The following is a 19,873-nucleotide window of genomic DNA, read 5'->3' as shown; positions in this document are numbered from 1 at the left end:
CTGCATAACCCAGATAATCATTATTACTGGCTCTGTGCACCGTGGTGTACTCCTAGGAAAGGATTTTACAGGTAAGTTGAAGGAAAAATCCTATTTTTTTTTTTTTTAATTTTCGGTCTCTTTTAATTTATAGTGCAAAAAATAAATAAAAAGCCCAGTGATGATTAAATACCAACAAAAGAAAGCTCTATTTGTTTGGGAAAAAATGACAATATTTTTATATGGGTACAGTGCTGCATGACTGAGTAAATGTCATTCAAAGTGTGAGAGCGCTGAAAGCTGAAATTTGGTCTGGGCAGGAGGGGGGTATAAGTGGCCAGTAGGCAAGTCGATAAATTTGTGTACAATACAATACACAACGTGTTACATTATTATAGCGTAGTATTGTAGAAATGATCACACCATAGAAAGGGTTAATGTATGCTAGATGGGATCACTCTGCTGTGGTCACATTCTAAACATTAGAGCTCCCCCTAGCTGCAGCCTGGTAATAACATTGCTAGGAGGTCTATTCTCTGCTACATATCTTTATATAAGCGTTTCCGGACATTTAGAAGTTTACTCATAAAAAATCTGCACAGTAATTCGCCCAGTAAAAACGCTTGTACATTCCTTCTGTGTTAATGGGGGTTGAACAAAATAAATGTTATTAGGCTATCTGCTGTGCTGGCCCAATGTATGACATTGATTTAAAATTGAAAATGTTGCATTCAGCCACTAGATGGCATTCATTTTTATTATACTTAGTGCCATCTATTGGACAAATGTGGTATCTTCTGTTATAAATCAATGGTGGGTTTAATATTGTTGGTTTAGATCATTTGTGTTCTCTGATTTCTACTGTACTCATGTAACCATAAAGGAAATGAAAGGGACTATTTATAAAGAAAAGCTGGAAGAATGTGACATGCATTTTCCCACCAAATATGACTTCTATATTCAAGGTAATACAGTGATTTCCTATGATCATCAGATCCATCTAGTGCCCATAATAACTGAAAATTGTCTATCAAATACTTACCGTAATTTTCCTTTCCCGATTGACTCCATGGCAGCATACACTCGGCTAGCCCCGCTTCCTCTCCTACCCTATAGGACTCCACTCCCATAAATATTTGCTCCTCTTCAGCATCTGTGTTCTGTAACTAGCCTACTCAGGAACTGGGAGGGGACTCCTGCTGCCATGGAGTCCATCAGGAAAGGAAAATTACGGCAAGTATTTCATAGACAATTTTCCGTTTTCCTGACAGACTCTGGCAGTATACGCTCGGGAAATAACTTGCCATACACTCCCGGGTGGGAAGATGCTGAACAAAACATTTAATTAGTACCATCAACTGACAGCACTTGAACACCAAAATTAACAGAAGATAAGGCAGCCGGTTCAACACAATAATGAGACAGAAAGGTGTTGATAGACGACCAAGAAGCTGCTCTGCAGATCACTTCAGGAGTGACGTGCCTAAAGACTGCCCATGACTTAGAGACGTTTCGAGTTAAATGTGCCGTTACCGCCTCCAGAGGAGCCTAGCCCTTTGCTCTGTACACCCACTGAATAGCCTGGATAATCCATGCAGCCACCACTCTAGATGAAGCACACATTCCTTTTTTCTTCCCATGAAGAAGGATGAAAAGTAAATCTGACTAGCGAAAGGAAGAAGTGGCCGCCAGATATTGTTTCAGGGTATCACCTACATCAAGAGGATGGACCAAAGAATTTTCACCAGACCTGAAGGTGGGAAGGACAATGTCTAGGTTCTCATGAAAAACAGAAGTAACCTTGTAATTTGACCCCAGCATAGGGATTAAGACCACTCTATCCAGAATAAAGTCCAGAACTAGAGGAAGGTCCCATTTGGGGAATCTTGGTTTCCTTTGAGGCCGAAGCCTAATTGTGCCCTTGAAGAACTGCCGGACCAGCAGGTGCTTGGCCCACGATGCTCCCATGAATGCTGAAATGGCCGAGACTTGTACTCGGCGCAAGCTGACCGTCAAAGACAGATCTAGGCCAGACTGCAAGAACTCCAAAATGTCCTGGACTGTAGGGGCTTCTCCTGAACTGGACCTAGGCGCTTGATGGCTCGAGAACTTGGACCATATTCTCTCATAGACCCTATTGGTGCTACTCCTTCTGGCATTCAGAAGTGTGGGAATCACCTCTACTGGACATCTTAGGGCCTCCAACCTCCCCCTCTCAAGAACCAAACCTTGAGATGCAGATGTGCCGGGCATGGATGCAGTGTAGGACCTTGAGACAGTAGCATCGGCCTGAGAGGCAGAGAGATTGGATCCCGGTAACTGAGAAGTGTCAACAGAGGGAACCAGGGCCTGTTGGGTCAGTACGGGATTATTGCTAGGATCTCCACTGCTTCCGTTCTCAGTCTCCGGAGGAAATGGAGAATTATTGGGACTGGTGGGAAGGCATTGGCTCTGTGAAATTTCCAGCCATCTGTGAGAGCATCCACTCCGAAGGCCCGAGGATCTCGGAATCTTGCGTAATATTTTAAAAGCTTCTTGTTGTGAGGGGCTGCAAAGAGGTCTACCTCTGGACAGAACCCTAGAGATAGGACCCACTTGAAGACTTCCTGATGGAGAGACCACTTGTTGTTGTCGAGTCTGATCCGAGAGAGAAAATCCGCTTCCATGTTTTGTGTTCCCGGGAACATAGGCTGCCGAGAGATTAGACAGGTTCTTTTGTGCCCAGGACATAATTGGCTCCATCTCCTGGAGCAATGACAGGCTGCGAGTTCCTCCCTGCCTTTTCACATAGGCCACCGCCTTTGTATTGTCCAGTTTGAGCATCACCGTGGCCCCTTGAGTCAGATGGGGAAAGGCCTGCAGTGCCTTGAAGGCAGCCCGAAGCTCCAGAACTTTGGAGACTACTCCGCGGGAGGGGAAAAGACCATCTGCCCTGCGCCACTTCTGACAGGCGGTATGCTCCCCACCCGGTACTGCTGGCATCCGAGGTCACTGTGACCCATGAGACGGGGGCTATGGAATGACAATTGTGGATATTCTCCCGTAGCAACCACCAGGGAAGGCACCTCTTCATGGTTGAGGTTAGGTATATGTGTTGGGACATGTTCTCTGATGTCCACTGCTGGAGAAAACCCCTCTGGAAAGGTTGCAACCTCCATGAAGCCCATTTCACCATGGGAGCTGTAGCCACCAGAGTCCCAATTATCCTCAGATACAGGGGAAAGCGAGAGCAAGAGCCACCCTGTCCCGAACCACTGGGATTTTCTCCTCGGGGAAGGAGATGGTGCATTCCACTGTGTTGAAGAGTGCCCCTAGGAACACAAGAGATTGTGTGGGTACAAGGTGACTCTTCCCGAAGTTCAGGATCCATCTGAATTCCTGGAGACCCGAGATCACTTGATCTAAGTGTTCAAGAAGCTGAGACCTGTCCTGAGACAGGAGAAGCAAGTCATCCAGATAGTGATGTAATCGGATGCCCCTGACCCTAATTAAGGGCCACCACTGCCAAAAAGACTTTTGAAAACGTACAAGGCGACATTGAAAGCCCAAAGGGGAGACAGGTGAACTGCAGGTGGGCTCGTCCGATGGCAAAGCGGAGAAACTGCTGGAACTCCTTTGCCACTGGAACATGAAACTAGGCATTTTTCAGATCTATAGATGCTAGCCAATCTCCTGGCTGGACTGAATGCTGGATCGTGATCAGAGATTCCATTTTGAATTTTTCTCAGCGTATGGACCTGTTGAGGTGTGTAAGGTCTATTACGGGCCTCCAATGCTGGTCTTTTTCCGAACCATGAAGAGGGGTGAATAAACTCCCTGTCCCTTTTCCAATTCTGGGACTGGAACTACAGGCTCCTTGGCCACCAGAGAATCTACGTAAGAAAGGAAAATCTGTTTTTTTTCTGCGGAAGAAGGAAGAGACGTGGGAATGAATCTGAGCCTGGGGGTGCTGCTGAAGGTCCAGGAGTGTCCCTGAGAGACCCAGGGGTCCTGAATCAAGGCCGCCCAGACATTCCATTAGCGGAGAAAATGAGCTCCCACTCAGAATGCCTGGGCAGGCCCAATCTCAAAAAGATTTAGTAGCCTCCCAATCACCTGACACATTTCCTTTGGGGGCCTTCTGAAAAGAGGACTGCCTGGACTTCCATCCTCTTCCGAAGCTTTTGCAGGGTTTGTAGCTACGTGCCTCCCTGGCACGACCCGTGTTTTGCTTCCTTGGAGGGGCCCGCTTCTGGGCACCTAAGCGTCTGTCCTGGGGAAGGAAGCCAGACCTACCGCCAGTGGCCCAAGTTATGGCTGCGTCCAGTTTGTCCCCGAAGAGGGAAGAACCGTCAAAGGGGATCCGGCTCCATACCTGCTTGGATGCAGCGTCAGCCACCCAGGGTCGGAGCCAAAGGGAACACTTAGCGGTGAAGGAAGACAACATCACCCGGGCCAGAAGACGGATGTCAATGGATGCCTACCCCATAAATCCCGCAGCCATCCTCAGCTCCTGAATCGGGGAGCATCTTGCTGCTTCCTCTGACACCCCCCTGAGGGTCTCATTGAGGCTGTCGATTCAGACCTCCATAGCTTTTGACACCATAGCCAGAGCTAAGGCTGGCTTGCAGGCCATGCCCACTATAAGATAGGCCCGTCTGAGGTCAGAATCAAGTCTTCTTTCCAAGGGGTCTTTGAAGGACACCGTGTCTTCCAGAGGGAGGGTCACGTGTTTGACGAGCCGCTGCGTCCACCAAAGGTGGGGACTCCAAATGTTTAATCACTCTTCGGTGATGATCTCGCCCAACTCCCCCAAGAGTGGAAAGTTCAAACGTTCCTTACTCAGCTGTTTGCAAAAAAATTTCTGTTTAGGAGGAGAGACCGCTGGTTCCTCCCAGTCAAGAGCTTCCCTTACGACTTTCACCAAGGGGGAAACAAGACCAAAATCAAACCCTAGACAAGGGTCGTCCGTCTCAGAGTCAGAATCTGAAAGTAAGATGGAGGGCGTCTAGGCTGAGACGACTCGAAGAAGTCTTGACCCTGGTCCTTTCTCTCAGGCGAGCGAGGCGGACCCACGGATGTACCTGGGCGGTTGAATTCGGATAGGGAGTCCTTGAGAACCCTACGCACCACGGCTTCCCGGTGTTGGTCCGAGCTTTCCCTTTCGCCAGTTGCTTGGGCGTAACAGCGGTTGCAGAAGGACTTTGCGTCCGAAACCTGTAGCCCGCATCCCCAGCACTTCCTTTCACGAGGAAGCTCTGAGTGGCCATGGAACCTGGATGAAGAGGTCTGGTCCTCGCCCCCCGGACTATGGGGGGATCTGCATCTTGATCTGGAGGAGGAGTGCTGGTGTTGCGATTTGGAACGCCGATCTTCTCTGCGTGCATTGCGCTGCGGATCAGACTTGGGAGAGCTGGAAGAAACGACAGAAAAACGTAGAAACAAACCAAACAAAAAAACACTAACCCAGCTTGTAATGATAAATTAAATAGAACACCTCAGCAAGTACCCCCATGGTTAACAGAAGATAGACTTATAATTAAACTAGAGAAACTTAACATAAATAAATCACCGGTACCGGATGGCTTGCATCAGAGGGTTCTTAAGGAACTCAGCCAGGTGATAGCCAGACCATTATTCTTGATCTTTAAGGATAGTCTACAGACGGGCATGGTGCCAGCTGATTGGAAAAAAGCAAACGTGGTACCAATATTTAAAAAAGGGCCAAGATATATCCCTGGTAACTATAGACCTGTCAGTCTTACATCAGTAGTCTGCAAGATTTTGGAGGGGATGTTAAGGGACTATATACAAGACTCTAGTAATGAAAACGGTATTATTAGTTGTAATCAGCATGGGTTCATGAAAAATCGTTCTTGCCAGACCAATCTATTAACCTTCTACGAGAAGTGAGTTGCCATCTAGACAAAGGAGAGCCTGTGGATGTGGTGTATCTAGATAAAGGAAGGCCTGTAGATGTGGTGTATCTGGACTTTTCAAAGTCATTTGACACCGTTCCCCACAAACGCTTACTGTACAAACTAAGGAAGGTAGGTATGGACCATAGGGTGAGTACCGGGATAAAGAACTGGCTCCAGGGGAGAGTCCAGAGGGTGCTGATTAATGGGGAGTACTCAGATTGGGCGGGTGTGGAAAGTGGGGTCCCCCAAGGTTCTGTCCTGGGGCCAATCCTGTTTAATTTATTCATAAAAGATCTAGAGGAGGGGATATCCAGCACAATCTCGGTATTTGCGGATGATACTAAACTAAGCATGCCAATATCTTCTATACAGGATGTGGAAACCTTACAAGCGGATCTGAACAAAATAATGGGGTGGGCAACTACATGGCTGATGAGGTTTAATGTGGAAAAATGTAAAGTAATACACTATGGCGCCAGAAACATGAAAGCAAGTTACTCACTAGGAGGGGGAACCTCTGGGTGAATCTAAGATGGAGAAGGACCTCGGGGTACTGGTGGACAACAGGCTTGGCAGTGGCATGCAATGCCAAGCCGCTGCAAGCAAAGCCAACAAAGCCAAAGCCAACAAAATACTGGATAAAAATGTATAAAAAAGGCAATTCACTCAATTAAGAGATTATTCTCCCACTCTACAAGACTCTGGTCCAGCCACATCTGGAGTATTCCGTACAGTTCTGGGCACCGGTCCTCAGAAAGGATGTGCTGGAACTGGAGAGAGAGTCCAGAGAAGGGCAACGAAGATAATTAGGGGAATGGAGGGCATCAGCTATGAGGAAAGACTACGGGCAATGAACTTATTCTCTCTGTAGAAGAGACGCTTGAGAGGGGATATGATATCAATGTACAAATACTGTACTGGTGATGACCCTAACACAAGGAACAAACTTTTCAGAGAAAGGGAATACAATAAGACACGTGGCCACTCACTAAAACTAGAGGAAAAATGGTTTAACCTTAAAATACGTAAGGGGTTCTTTACTGTCAGAGCAGTAAGGATGTGGAATTCTCTTCCACAAGCAGTGGTGTCAGCAGGGAGCATCAATAGTTTAAAAAAAACTATTAGATGGGCACCTTAAAGACCACAACATAAAGGGGTATACAATGTACGGTTAACAGCAAACACACACACATCATAGGTTGAACTGGATGGACTGATGTCTTTTTTCAACCTCACAAACTATGTAACTATGGCCTCCCCTCCCCTATCTACCCTTTGGCCACCTGGTATGAGAGGGCTGGCCACAGGGGGGCAGAGACGACTTCATCTTGGCTGGTGCAAGGAACTGAAGAGAGAGGGAAAAGCTTAAAGATGCGTAACCCGGAGCTCCGAGGGGGGGGGGTAAGCGAGGGGAGTAGTGGAGGAGCATCCCCAGGACCCTCCTACCTCATAGGCAGAAGTCATGGAGTTTGGGGAAGCTGTAATGCTGCTGTAGACCTCCCACCGGTTTTCAGGCACTACACACTTTTAAATATGCCGCCTCCTGGACCCCAGAATGCGCATGCGCGGGTGACGTCACCCAACGGTACTGCGCATGCGCGACCAAAACCAGGACTCAAACCCGACCGCGCTTGTGCAGACCGCTGCGCAACCCGGAAGCCAAGGCCGTGGCTGAGAAAGGAGAAACGGCAGAGCTATCTACTAATATGCTGCAGGAGGGGGCAATGTCTGAACAGAGAAGTAAATGTAAAAGGGAAAAACGATCCGCCGAACAAAAGAGGGGCATACAGGGAAGGCTGCCACAAAGGAAGGAGGTAACATATGAGTGCACAGGACCCATTGACAAAAAATATGAATGCACAGGACCCAACTGACAGGAAATAACATATAGATGCACAGGTCCCCTTTGACAGGGACTTACCACCCAGACTCCCAGGAACAGGCACGGGCCAGACAGGTGCAACACCAGACTTTTCGGGGAAATACCAGGCCACCCGCAGCAGCTGGGTTTTCTCGGCCAGAACCAAATGCTCCAGCAAGAGGTTTCTTCAATTGCCCCCTCCATACCCTGCTAAGAGCAAGGGCTTAGCAGAGGCTCCATGCTGACCCAATCCTGACATCCAGTAGATATAGGTTGGTAGGAACACATCATGGTGTGCTTGAGGAGGACAAAAAAAAAAACACGGATGGTGAAGAGGAGCAAAGCTTTATGGGAGTGGAGTCCTATAGGGTAGGAGAGGAGGTGGGGCTACCCGAGCGTATGCTGCCATGGAGTCTGTCAGGAAATGTAATTTTTCCTAAAATACCTCAATCAGAGAGAACAGTGCAATACTGCACTATGGACACTAGATGGAGCGAAAGATCATAGAAAGGAATGTATGAAGTAAAATATAACCAACATTTCTCAAGACTGGACGAAAGCTTCTCACATTTCTCCACAAATCATTTTAAAAACAGACAAAAAGTGTTTGTGAAATCTTCCCGCACATAATGTACTCAGCCAATGAAAGGTAATGACTCGATTTTTATTTTTCTACTGCTATCAATGGCCAACACGGGACAACACTTCATCCATGTCTTTGGTGATCTCTGATCTCCTTATGAAGTGTTTCTTACATGATGAAGATCAGCCATGGAGTGTATCTGAGGTGTATATCAGGGTGTGCTTCATCCCCACATGTCCACCAACATTCATATAGAAGACATTTCCCACACTCAAGGCACTAATACACCTCGAGTGTTGTGTGGGATCCCTGATGTACAGGAAGACAGGACTTCAGTGAGGAACGTTTCCATCATTTAGCACAGTGGCTTCTCCCCCATGTGAGATCTCTGATGTCTGTAAAGATTGGACTTCAGTGTAAAACATTTCCCACACTCAGGACAGGAATACGGCTTTTCACCTTTGTGAGAACTTTGATGTATGTAAAGAGTGGACTTTCTTGAAAAGCATTTCCCACACTCAGGACAGCTATATGGCTTCTCCCCTGTGTGACATCTCTGATGTGCTGAGAGACTGGACTTCTGTGAAAAACATTTCCCGCACTCAGGACAGGTATAGGGCTTCTCCCCTGTGTGAGATCTCTGATGTCTGTAAAGACTGGACTTCTGTGAAAACCATTTCCCTCACTTAGGACAGGAATACGGCTTCTTCTCTTCGTGAGATATCTGATGTCTGTAAAGATGGTCCTTCCGTGAAAAACATTTCCCGCACTCATTACAGGACAATGGCTTCTCCCCCGTGTGACATCTCTGATGTGTGTAAAGAGAAGACTTCTGTGAAAAACATTTCCCGCACTCAGGACAGGAATATGGCTTCTCCCCTGTGTGAGATCTCTCATGTCTGTGAAGATGGGACTTCTGTGAAAAAAATTTCCCGCACTCAAGACAAGAATACGGCTTCTCCCCTGTGTGAGATCTTTTATGTATAACAAGATCTGATTTTTGTACAAAACATTTCCCGCACTCAGAACAGGAAAACGGCTTCTCCCCTGTGTGAGATCTCTGATGTCTGTAAATATTGCGCTTCTGTGAAAAACATTTCCCACACTCAGGACAGGAATATGGCTCGTTATCCCTGTGAGAACTTTTATGAACATTAAGTTTGGATTTAGAATGGAAACACTTCCCGCACTCAGTACAGGAAAACCTCTTATCTGCTGGAAGGACGGCACCGTCCCTCTCAGTCTGAGGTTCATCAGGATAAGAGAAATATGATGGTCCGGCACTGTCCCTCACAGTCGGAGGTTCCTCAGGATAATAGGAATACGATGGTCCGGCACTGTCCCTCACAGTCTGAGGCAACTCAGGATAAGAGGAATACGATGGTCCGGCACCGTCCCTCACAGTCTGAGGTTCCTCAGGATAAGAGCAATACGATGGTCCGGCACCGTCCCTCACAGTCTGAGGTTCCTCAGGATAAGAGGAATACGATGGTCTGGCACCGTCCCTCACAGTCTGAGGTTCCTCAGGATAAGAGGAATACGATGGTCTGGCACCGTCCCTCACAGTCTGAGGTTCCTCAGGATAAGAGGAATACGATGGTCTGGCACTGTCCCTCACAGTCTGAGGTTCCTCAGGGTAAGAGGAATACGATGGTCCATCTACACTGTGTGGTCCCGGATGGACATTTGAGGTAGCCGGGTTTTCTCCTGGACTATACTGTGTGATGTCCTCATCTTCTACTTTACAGTCTGGAGACAAAGTGAGACAATCCTCTGAGGTTTTCCTCATCTCCCGTCCATGTACTAAAATAGAAATACAAAGATTATTACTAGACATCAGAAGATTGGTTCCCCTAAACCAGGACTCCGCCCACATCAGACAGCTTTGTCTTTGACAATAAACATATATGTGCAGCGCTATCCAAAATATGACATTCAGACCCAAAAGTAATTATTAACATAATTATGTGGCATTTTCCAAAGTGATTAAAAAAATAGTGAACTCGATCAAGATTTGTTACAGAAGTCCATATAAGTCCTTATTGAAAGGAAAATCAAAAAATTGTGCAAAAAAGAAAAAAAAAAAGGGGGGGGGGTTATAAAAGAAAAGAACCACAAGTTCCAGCAAGTGGATACCACTCCGTTCCGAGATGGAAGAAAAGGGGTCACCCGTGGATGGATCACCATACACCCAAAAGAAGCTGCTTACCAGATATAAGTGGTCACCCAACTTAATGGATAGACCTCAGCACGCTTATCGCAATATAGAGACCCTGCCAGGTGTTGTTCGATTCAGGAAGTGGCACAGGAGACATTCAAAACCAGGTACTCAGAGGCCATGTGTACAAGGAAATGAACAGGGACATAGCGTAATACCGTAAAACCAATAACATTTATTAAAATCCAAAATACAAACTCACATGTACAACGACATTAGCAGACATGTATCCATAAACGCTGGAGAGATAAGTGCTGTGGCGTCCCCGTACTCACTCACAAAGGACGGCTATGGGGGCGTGGTTGCATCAAGTCTGACTCCAGCCAACGCATTTCGTCAAAGGCTTGACATCGTCAGAGGTTTTTGTCTCTGAGGATCTTACAATTCCACCCTCAAGGTAACTAGTAAATGGTAGAGGGTGACAAGGTGTCCCAGGAGCCACACATCAAGTCAAGACCTGCTGTATGATAGTAAATGGCAGTCTCAGTCTGGACCTACGCCAGGCCACGCCTTGATGTGCGGGACACCTACTCACTATCTACCGATATAAAATGTCCAGCTGGTAGAAAATGGGTGTAACAAAAGAGAATCCATATTATGTGTATATATAGCAGTAGGTTGAGGGGAGAGAGCAGAAGTCAGGGCTATGTAATGTACAATATAGAGTATGTAGTGCAGGGGTCAGGAGTATGTAATGTACAATATAGAGTATATAGTGCAGGGGTCAGGAGTGTGTAATGTACAATATAGAGTATATAGTGCAGGGGTCAGGAGTACGTAATGTACAATATACAGTAGAGCATATAGTGCAGGGGTCAGGAGTATGTAATGTTAAAAGGTATAAAACTCCGCGCTAATGTTCTATTTGGATAAAAAGGAGGATATATATAAAAATATAAAAGGTGTGTATAATAATTTAGAGTGTTGATAAAATATGAATAATAAAATATGGATAATAAAATATAGGCTGCAGCCTCCCTAGATTATAGTCCGAAGATTATATGTGAATGGTGATAAAAGGGTAGGGTGATGGCGCTGCCTAATAATATAGGTGTGCAAAGGTGTTCGTGGGTGATGTTACAAAGAACTGAAGGTGCAGTGTGATAATATAGAAAAGTAACAGCACTATTAAATATTTAATGTATAGATGTCGGTAGACATTTAAAGTGATGAGTGCTAATAAGTGTAAATAAGGAAATAGCTAGTAGGTGATAAGAAAGATCTGAATAGTATCTAGATGAAAGGAATATATGTAAAAAGGTGTATCAAATATAAATCAAAACATAAACTGAATGCAATCTTAATCATGCAATATAGACTTATTAATAAATTAAAGTGCTCTGTGCGTTGCAAAATACCCCATTAATAAAACACACTGTGGTATAGAGGTAAGTGAAGAATAAATTAAACCAAATCAAATATATAACATCCAACAGCAACGAAAAAGTCCAATATGGGTGCTTAATGTCTATGTGACAAGTGTGGTGGCCAAAAATAGACAAAGTTCAGATGTAGATAGCAGGTACCAATACTCTTATGGTGAACTATAAGGAGTGACCCCGTGGTGGGCGGTGAGGTGCTGGGTGATCCCTCTGATAAAAAGCTCACTCACCAGAAATACCCACCCCGCACAGGGGTATAGAGCGGGTATGTAAGTGTATCCTGCGGCAGGAGAGATCCTAATATCCTCACCAACTCCTGGGTGGGGACGTCCTGGAGGTGATCTGGAGGGTCCTAAATGGATGGTTCCCCAGGGAGAGTAATCGGGATCTAGTGGGCTCCTGTCAGTAGGTAGTGGGCGTCCAAAAGTATCCTCGGGGTGTCACTCGCAATGGTGTACCAGGGGTTAATAGATAAGGCACATAGCGTGATACCGTATGGACAAATTTTAATAATAAAACGTTTGAGAGGTACTCACATTCCAAAAGGAAGATATATGCATACAATCATGTAGATGAAACGCAAACGCGATCCAAGCCTCGATGTCGACCAAACCGGAAGTGATGCGACACGCTGTACGCGTTTCATAGTAGATACGTCCTCAGCAGCGTCGGGTCACTTCCGATATCGTCCATTATATACATGTGGTAACCAAGCAACAGATTGTCAACAGGTCTAACGCGTATTCCGGAGGCGGGACTGCACGCCATCTCCTTCATTTTAATTTATCTTTATTTTATTTTTATCAATAATAAACCTTGTGTATTATTTATAATATGTCATTTGAAGATATAGGGAAGTTTTCCCGCATTTATGATGTATAATTTCTCCTGATTATATACATGTGATGCGCTTAAGCTCTTAATGTATTGAATATAATTTGCAGTCCAGGTCCCATATATATATCTATTGGATACCCGTGAAACATGGAGTAGCTAATTGTTTTTCTTTTGTTAGTGCCATATTTATTCTTCTCGGTTACATATGTATAGTGCCGTACTCCATTTTCCCGTTGTCCATGGCGTGCAGTCCCTCCTCCGGAATACGTGTCAGACCTGTTGACAATCCGTTGCTTGGTTACCACATGTATATAATGCACGATATCGGAAGTGACCCGACGCTGCTGAGGACGTATCTACTATGAAACGCGTACAGCGTGTCGCATCACTTCCGGTTTGGTCGGCATCGAGGCTTGGATCGCGTTTGCGCTCCATCTACATGATTGTATGCATATATCTTCCTTTTGGAATGTGAGTACCTCTCAAATGTTTTATTATTAAACGCTACCTACTGACAGGAGCCCACTAGATCCCGATTACTCTCCCTGGGGAACCATCCATTTAGGACCCTCCAGATCACCTCCAGGACGTCCCCACCCAGGAGTTGGTGAGGATATTAGGATCTCTCCTGCCGCAGGATACACTTACATACCCGCTCTATACCCCTGTGTGGGGTGGGTATTTCTGGTGAGTGAGCTTTTTATCAGAGGGATCACCCAGCACCTCACCGCCCACCACGGGGGTCACTCCTTATAGTTCACCATAAGAGTATTGGTACCTGCTATCTACATCTGAACTTTGTCTATTTTTGGCCACCACACTTGTCACATAGACATTAAGCACCCATATTGGACTTTTTCATTGCTGTTGGATGTTATATATTTGATTTGGTTTCATTTATTCTTCACTTACCACTATACCACAGTGTGCGGTATTAACGGGGTATTTTGCAACGCACAGAGCACTTTAATTTATTAATAAAGTCTATATTGCATGATTAAGATTGCATTCAGTTTATGTTTTGATTTATATTTGATACACCTTTTTACATATATTCCTTTCATCTAGATACTATTCAGATCTTTCTTATGTATGTAATGTACAACATAAAGTATATAGTGCAGGGGTCAGGAGTATGTAATGTACAACATAGAGTATATATAGCAGGGGTCAGGAGTATGTAATGTACAACATAGAGTATACAGTGCAGGGGTATGTAATGTACACCATAAAGTATATAGCGCTTGGGTCAGGAGTATGTAATGTACAACATAGAGTATGTAGTGCAGGGATCAGGAGTATGTAATGTACAATATAGAGTATATAGTGCAGGGGTCAAGAATATGAAATGTACAATATAGAGTATATAGTGAAGGGGTCAGGGGTATGTAATGCACAACATAGAGTATATAGTGCAGGGGTATGTAATGTACAACATAAGGTATATAGTGCAGGGGTCAGAAGTATGTAATGTACAACAAAGAGTATATAGTGCAAGGGTCAGGAGTATGTAATGTACAACATAGAGTATATAGTGCAGGAGTGTGTAATGTACAGTATAAATTATACAGTGCAAGGGTCAGGGGTATGTAATGTGCAACATAAAGTATATAGTGTTGGGGTCAGGAGTATGTAATGTGCCCACCCCTTGTCCCAACCCTGACCCCAGGTGCCTAGATCTAGTACTCCTCTGGTGAAAATGAACATTTTGCTGCCAGCTGAACCCCTGAATCTCCATAAATCCAGTCTAGATACATAAATTGTGTCTGCGGCACAGAGAAGGAGAGAAATACAGGAATAAAGGATGGGGGACACAGCTCAGGAAAGTGACCAGGGTATTACAGGCTGATATCACCCAGTCCTTGCCCTACTCTGGACCAATCAGTGAGCAGTATGGGTGGAGGATTGTATTTAGTGTTAATGACCCACCTGTGCTGATCTCTGTAGGAGTGTCCTCCTCTATAAATGTGCCCGTTATTCCATCCTCCTCCATACACTGCTGATCATCCCTCACATACCTCTCTTCTTCTTCTGCCTTACCCTCAGCTTTTATATCAATTGGCTCTTCACACTATACCAAGAAAATAATAGAAGAGGTCATCTGTAAAACATAAGCTTCAATATTGTGACATCACATTTAAAAAAATCACTTCAATGAGTCCATGTTCTAGATGCTCCGTCCCCCCAACCTTGTAATGGTGAGGGATGGTGTGATCTTCATGTGTGGAATCCCGGGAATACAGAGGACGGGGACATCTCTCTGGTGGGTTCCTGGTATTAGGTGGCTCCATCATATCCTTGTGTCCTTCTGAAAACTCCTCCATCACTCCATACTCCTCATCCTCCTCTTTATACTCTTCTTTAACATCAATATTATCATCCCCGAGGATTCCACTCTGAATATATAATAAAACATTCATTATAACAAACATTCTTGTATATAAATCATAACTATCAGTGATTGTTCCTCATCTACCTGATGATGGTGAGGGATGGTGTGACCTTCCTGTGTGGAATCCCAGGAATACAGAGGACAGGGACATCTCTCTGGTGGGTTCCCATTACTGGATCCATCTGTAGGAAACACACACTCTGACTGAATACATTGTTTCTTTGGGTTTATCAGATGATGGAGGATCTAGGTGGACCCTCCATACTGCTCTCTCCTTTACAATAAAGTCTTCTCTTACCTGGCGATGTAAGGGGCAGCTGATTGTCCATTAGTGATGGACAAACATCGGCCGGGGCGGTTCGCGAACGTCAGCCGCAAATTTTCTCAAAAGTCTGCAACCGCAAGTTCGCGGCGGGCCCCATTGACTTTATTTTTTTTTTTTTTTTTTTTCAAATATGAATTTTTATTAAGGAAGTACAGCTTAAATACATTAACATTTCAACAAGTAATACAATATCAAATAAACCTTTATTGCTCCCATTCTTTCAATGTTTACTTGGCTTATATTCCTTCCTTATTTTCCCTTTTCATCCCATATCCCTTCCTCCCCCTTCCCTCCCCCCCCTCTCCCAAAAAAAAAAAAAAAAAAAAAAAAATTTAGTTAATTGCTCCACTGACTTCAGCATGGAGGACTCACTATCCCTCCTCTCCATTATCCTCCCCTCTATCCTCCTGTGAATTGTTTCCCTTCCTCAGAGACCATAAAAAGATTCCATGATTCCCATATCTTTTTATATTTCTCCTGTCTATCTTGGGAAAAAGCAATTAGCTCTTCCATTCTTCTAATATCCTCTACTCTGTGTATCCATTCTGCCCTCGAGGGGGGTTGTGTTTTTTTCCAATTACCTGGAATACATGCCTTAGCTGCATTAACCAAATACGGGATGATAGAATTTTCATATCTCCTTACTGGTATCTCTGTCCCCTGCAGTAAGAAGAAAAGCGGGTTTTCTTCAATTTTGTATTCCGTGAATTTTTGGATAATATTTTTTATTCCCTGCCAGAATGGTTTTATATCTGTACAGGTCCAGAAAATATGGTACAATGTACCTTCCTCTTTTTTGCATCTCCAGCATAAACCTGATTCCCTCGGGAACCATCTATGTATTTTCTTGGGTGTAATATACCATCTTGTTATAAGCTTGTAATTCAGTTCTTGGATTTTGACGCATCCAGAAGGTTTAAAGGTAAATCTTAATATCCTCTGGACCTGTTCACTTGTCAGATTACATCCTAAATCCCTTCCCCATTTTCCCGGCCAAGACAATTCCGGCTGATCATCCGGATCTGTCAATAGCCCGTAAGCGATTGATAATGTGTGTAGTAAGGTCCCTGGCTTCACACAGTGTTGTTCAAATCTCGTTAATGCTCTACCAAAACTTTCTGGTCTTGGTATTGAGGCCAGATAGTGATGTATTTGAATTGCTTGCCAGAAAGGGATATTATATATTCCCCCTCTATCAATCAATTGGTTAATTGAAGGCCATCTCCTTTGTAACAGGAAAGACGAGGCCTGCTCAATTTTCTTCTCCCTCAAATCCCCAAACTGTCTTTTATCTAGACCTGGTGCAAACTGTGGGTTCCCCAAGATTGGAAATAACGGTGACTCGTTCGTTGTCAGTTTGGTGTATATATTTGGTTGTCTACATACCCGAAGTGTATTTCCTATTGTCAAATGGTTTTTCAAATACTTAGGTAACACCTGGTAGCACCATATCGCTCTCTTCAAGTCCACTTCTGTTTGTTCCTGCTCTATTTGTACCCACAATTTATTTTCCGAATGGTGCCACCAGTCCAAAATTCTGGCCACTTGAGTGGCCTGATAATATGCGCGTATATCTGGGAAGGCTAGACCCCCTTTTTTTTTTGGCAATATTAAAATTCGTCTTGCTATTCGTGGTTTTTTGTAATTCCAGATATATTCCACAAACAGAGAGTGTATTACTTTGAAAAAGACACTGGGGATCTTGACAGGCAACGCTCGCAACAAGTACACAAATTTTGGCAAAACTGTCATCTTTAACAAATTACATTTACCAAACCATGAGTGCATCCCTTTACGCCATTGTTCTAATAGATTCCTCGTTTTTGCAATCAAGGGCAGGAAATTGAGATCGTACACCCGCGTTAATTTTGCTGGTATGAATGTCCCCAGGTATCTCACCGCCTCTTCCTTCCATTTGAAACCAAAACTGCTTTTCAGTACATTTACTTGGGAAATAGGTACCCCTATTCCCATCGCTTCTGACTTCCCAAAGTTGATTTTCAAATATGACATAGCACCAAATTTTTTAAACTCTTGTATTAAATTCGGCAATGATATACCTGGGTTAGTTAGTGAAAATAGTAAGTCGTCCGCGTAAGCGGCAATTTTATATTGTTTCTCTTTTATCTTTACCCCCTCAATATCTTGATTTAGTCGAATTCTACATAGGAAAGGTTCTACAACCAAGGCAAAAAGTAAGGGCGATAATGGGCATCCCTGCCTTGTGCCATTTCTGATTGGGAAGGCATGCGATAGTATGCCATTAGCTTTCACCCTAGCCGTTGGCTCTGTGTAAACTCTGGTGATTTTTTCCAGCATCTCTTTCCCTATTCCAATATATTTGAGCACAGCAAACATAAAAGGCCATCCCACCCGATCAAATGCCTTCTCTGCGTCTGTGCTCAACACTACGCACGGAATCTTTTTTTCCTTTACTACTTGTATTAGGTTGAGAATTCGGGTAGTATTGTCTCTTGCTTCCCTTGATGACATGAATCCCACCTGATCTAAGTGTACTAAGCTTGGGAGGACCCTTGCCAGTCTATTTGCGAGAATTTTAGTAAATATTTTTAAATCCACATTTAGTAAAGAAATTGGTCTATAACTGCTGCATGAAGACGGGTCTTTCCCTTCTTTTAATATCAAAGATATATGGGCCGTGAGTGTATCTCTGGAAAATTTCCCATCTATATCTGATGCATTAAATAATCTTGCTAGATATGGGCCTAGGATATGAAACAGCGTTTGATAATATTGAGTCGTTAGGCCATCTGGGCCCGGCGCTTTCCCAGGCTTCATAGACTTAAGTGCTTGCTTTATCTCCTCGATGGTAATTTCCCTCTCTAGATCCTCCCGATCCGCCTCTATCAATTTAGGGAGCTGTGACTGATCTATATATCTTTCAATATCTTCTAGAGATGGTGGGGTTTTTTTTAAATTATACAATGAATTATAATATTTCTCAAATTCTGCTGTTATTTGTGTTGGTAACGTTTTCTTGGCCCCTTCTGTTGTGATGATATGCGGTATGTACGACCTCAATTTCTGCTCTCTTACTGTACTGGCCAATAATTTCCCACATTTATTACCAGATTCGTAATTCATTTTCCGACACCTTTGAATAGCTGCCTTAGCTTTGTATTGTAACAGGTCCGTTATCTGTTTTCTAATCAACTTCAATTCTCCCTCCACCGTCTCTGATTGACTTTAATGGGAGGAGAACTTTAAAAAACTTTAGGTCATATTTGCAGCCACAAAAGCCATACTAGCTGTGCACAAATAGTCCCAGCACATGGACAATGTCATTACAGAAGTATTGTAAATGGAAAAGTTGCCCTAAATTTTTTTTTTCTTTTTTTACAGCAAAAAATGTTTTGTTTTTTTCATAAATCAGCCAGAACTGACAGCAGCCGGTAAATACATGTCAAATAAATATAGAGGCCATTCACACATCTGTAAAATGGGTCCCCATCCATTCCACAATTTGGCAGAACCTTTACAAACTCATTGATTTTCAATTCCAGTCTGAAAAATTAGGCATTCACAGGATAAAGAAGTAAGTGTCGGTCATTCCAGGCCCCAAAAAGTAGCCCACATGCGTTTACCTGACAGCTAAGAACGTTGTATTCTGAGGCTGAAGGTACATTACGCATTCACAGGATACAGAAGTAAGTGTCGGCCTGTATAGGCCCCAAAAATTAGCCCACATGGGTTTAACTGACAGCTAAGAACTTAGTATTTGGTGGCTGGAGGTACATTATTCAAAATTTAATTTTTATTAGAAGGAAAAAGAATGGGTTTACATTTCACAAAATATCAGTCAGAAGAAAAACTATTATACCAACATAAATACATATTAAGAAGAGAAATATTTATTTTCTCCTCCCACCTCTTAAATATGGTAACATATTTTCTCCCTATCCTTAGGGAGTATCGTTTTTTTTATTTCCAACCCATTCTATCCCCCTTACCTTTTCTCCCTTTTTTCCCCTCACCTTCCCTCCCTCCTCCCCCCTTCCCCTTTTTTCCCTCCCTTATCTTCCCCCTACTAAAACACAAAAAAAAAAAAAGAGAAGAAAAAAAAAAGAAAAAAGAAAATTAAACAAAAAAAATATCAATAAAAAAAAAAGGGGGGGGGGACAAACCCTTCCTCTCCTTCTCCTCAGAGCCAACAACATTCATTTCTAACTTCTCTGTTTCTTTATTCCCTAAGGGCCTTCCCTTCCTCAGAGAGGATGAATACATTCCAACCCTCCCATATCTGTCTATATCTCTCTCTATTGTGATTTGCTGTTAAAGTCAAGTCTTCCATCTTGTTTATTTCCTCCACTTTCTCTATCCAGTCCCTTATAGAGAGTGGAGTGTTTTTTTTCCACCCCAAAGGGATACATAATCT

The 19,873-nt window shown here is 43.8% G+C and overlaps 4 protein-coding genes and 1 pseudogene across 5 annotated transcripts in view; 2 read left to right on the top strand and 3 right to left on the bottom strand.

Annotated features, from left to right (window-relative positions):
• LOC309549122 (uncharacterized protein) overlaps positions 1-15,329 on the bottom strand; it is a gene marked incomplete at its 3' end in the record, with an annotated part of 313,082 nt that extends 297,753 nt beyond the window's left edge. Inside the window, exons 1-2 of the mRNA XM_082249159.1 lie at positions 15,237-15,329; positions 14,950-15,156 (exon numbers count right to left, since the gene is read on the bottom strand). Of these exons, the coding sequence (XP_082105285.1) occupies positions 14,950-15,084 (135 nt within the window). The 5' untranslated portion in view covers positions 15,085-15,156; positions 15,237-15,329. The remainder of the gene's footprint in view (positions 1-14,949; positions 15,157-15,236) is intronic.
• LOC309549119 (uncharacterized protein) overlaps positions 1-19,873 on the top strand; it is a 2,919,967-nt gene that overhangs the window by 2,770,939 nt on the left and 129,155 nt on the right. The window lies entirely within an intron of this gene.
• Positions 1-19,873, top strand: part of LOC309548636 (gastrula zinc finger protein XlCGF66.1-like) — a 292,938-nt gene that overhangs the window by 143,910 nt on the left and 129,155 nt on the right. The window lies entirely within an intron of this gene.
• LOC309549117 (uncharacterized protein) overlaps positions 1-19,873 on the bottom strand; it is a 4,285,597-nt gene that overhangs the window by 4,247,230 nt on the left and 18,494 nt on the right.
• On the bottom strand, positions 8,614-10,873 carry LOC309548633 (annotated as a pseudogene). The gene is made up of 2 exons: positions 10,821-10,873; positions 8,614-9,456 (listed from the first exon to the last, which is right to left on the bottom strand). The product of its transcript is annotated as an uncharacterized misc_RNA (transcript).

This window comes from Pelophylax lessonae (genome assembly GCF_965119305.1).
Source record: "Pelophylax lessonae genome assembly, chromosome: 3".
Taxonomy (NCBI): domain Eukaryota; kingdom Metazoa; phylum Chordata; class Amphibia; order Anura; family Ranidae; genus Pelophylax; species Pelophylax lessonae.
This window is presented reverse-complemented; position numbering and strand designations above follow the sequence as displayed.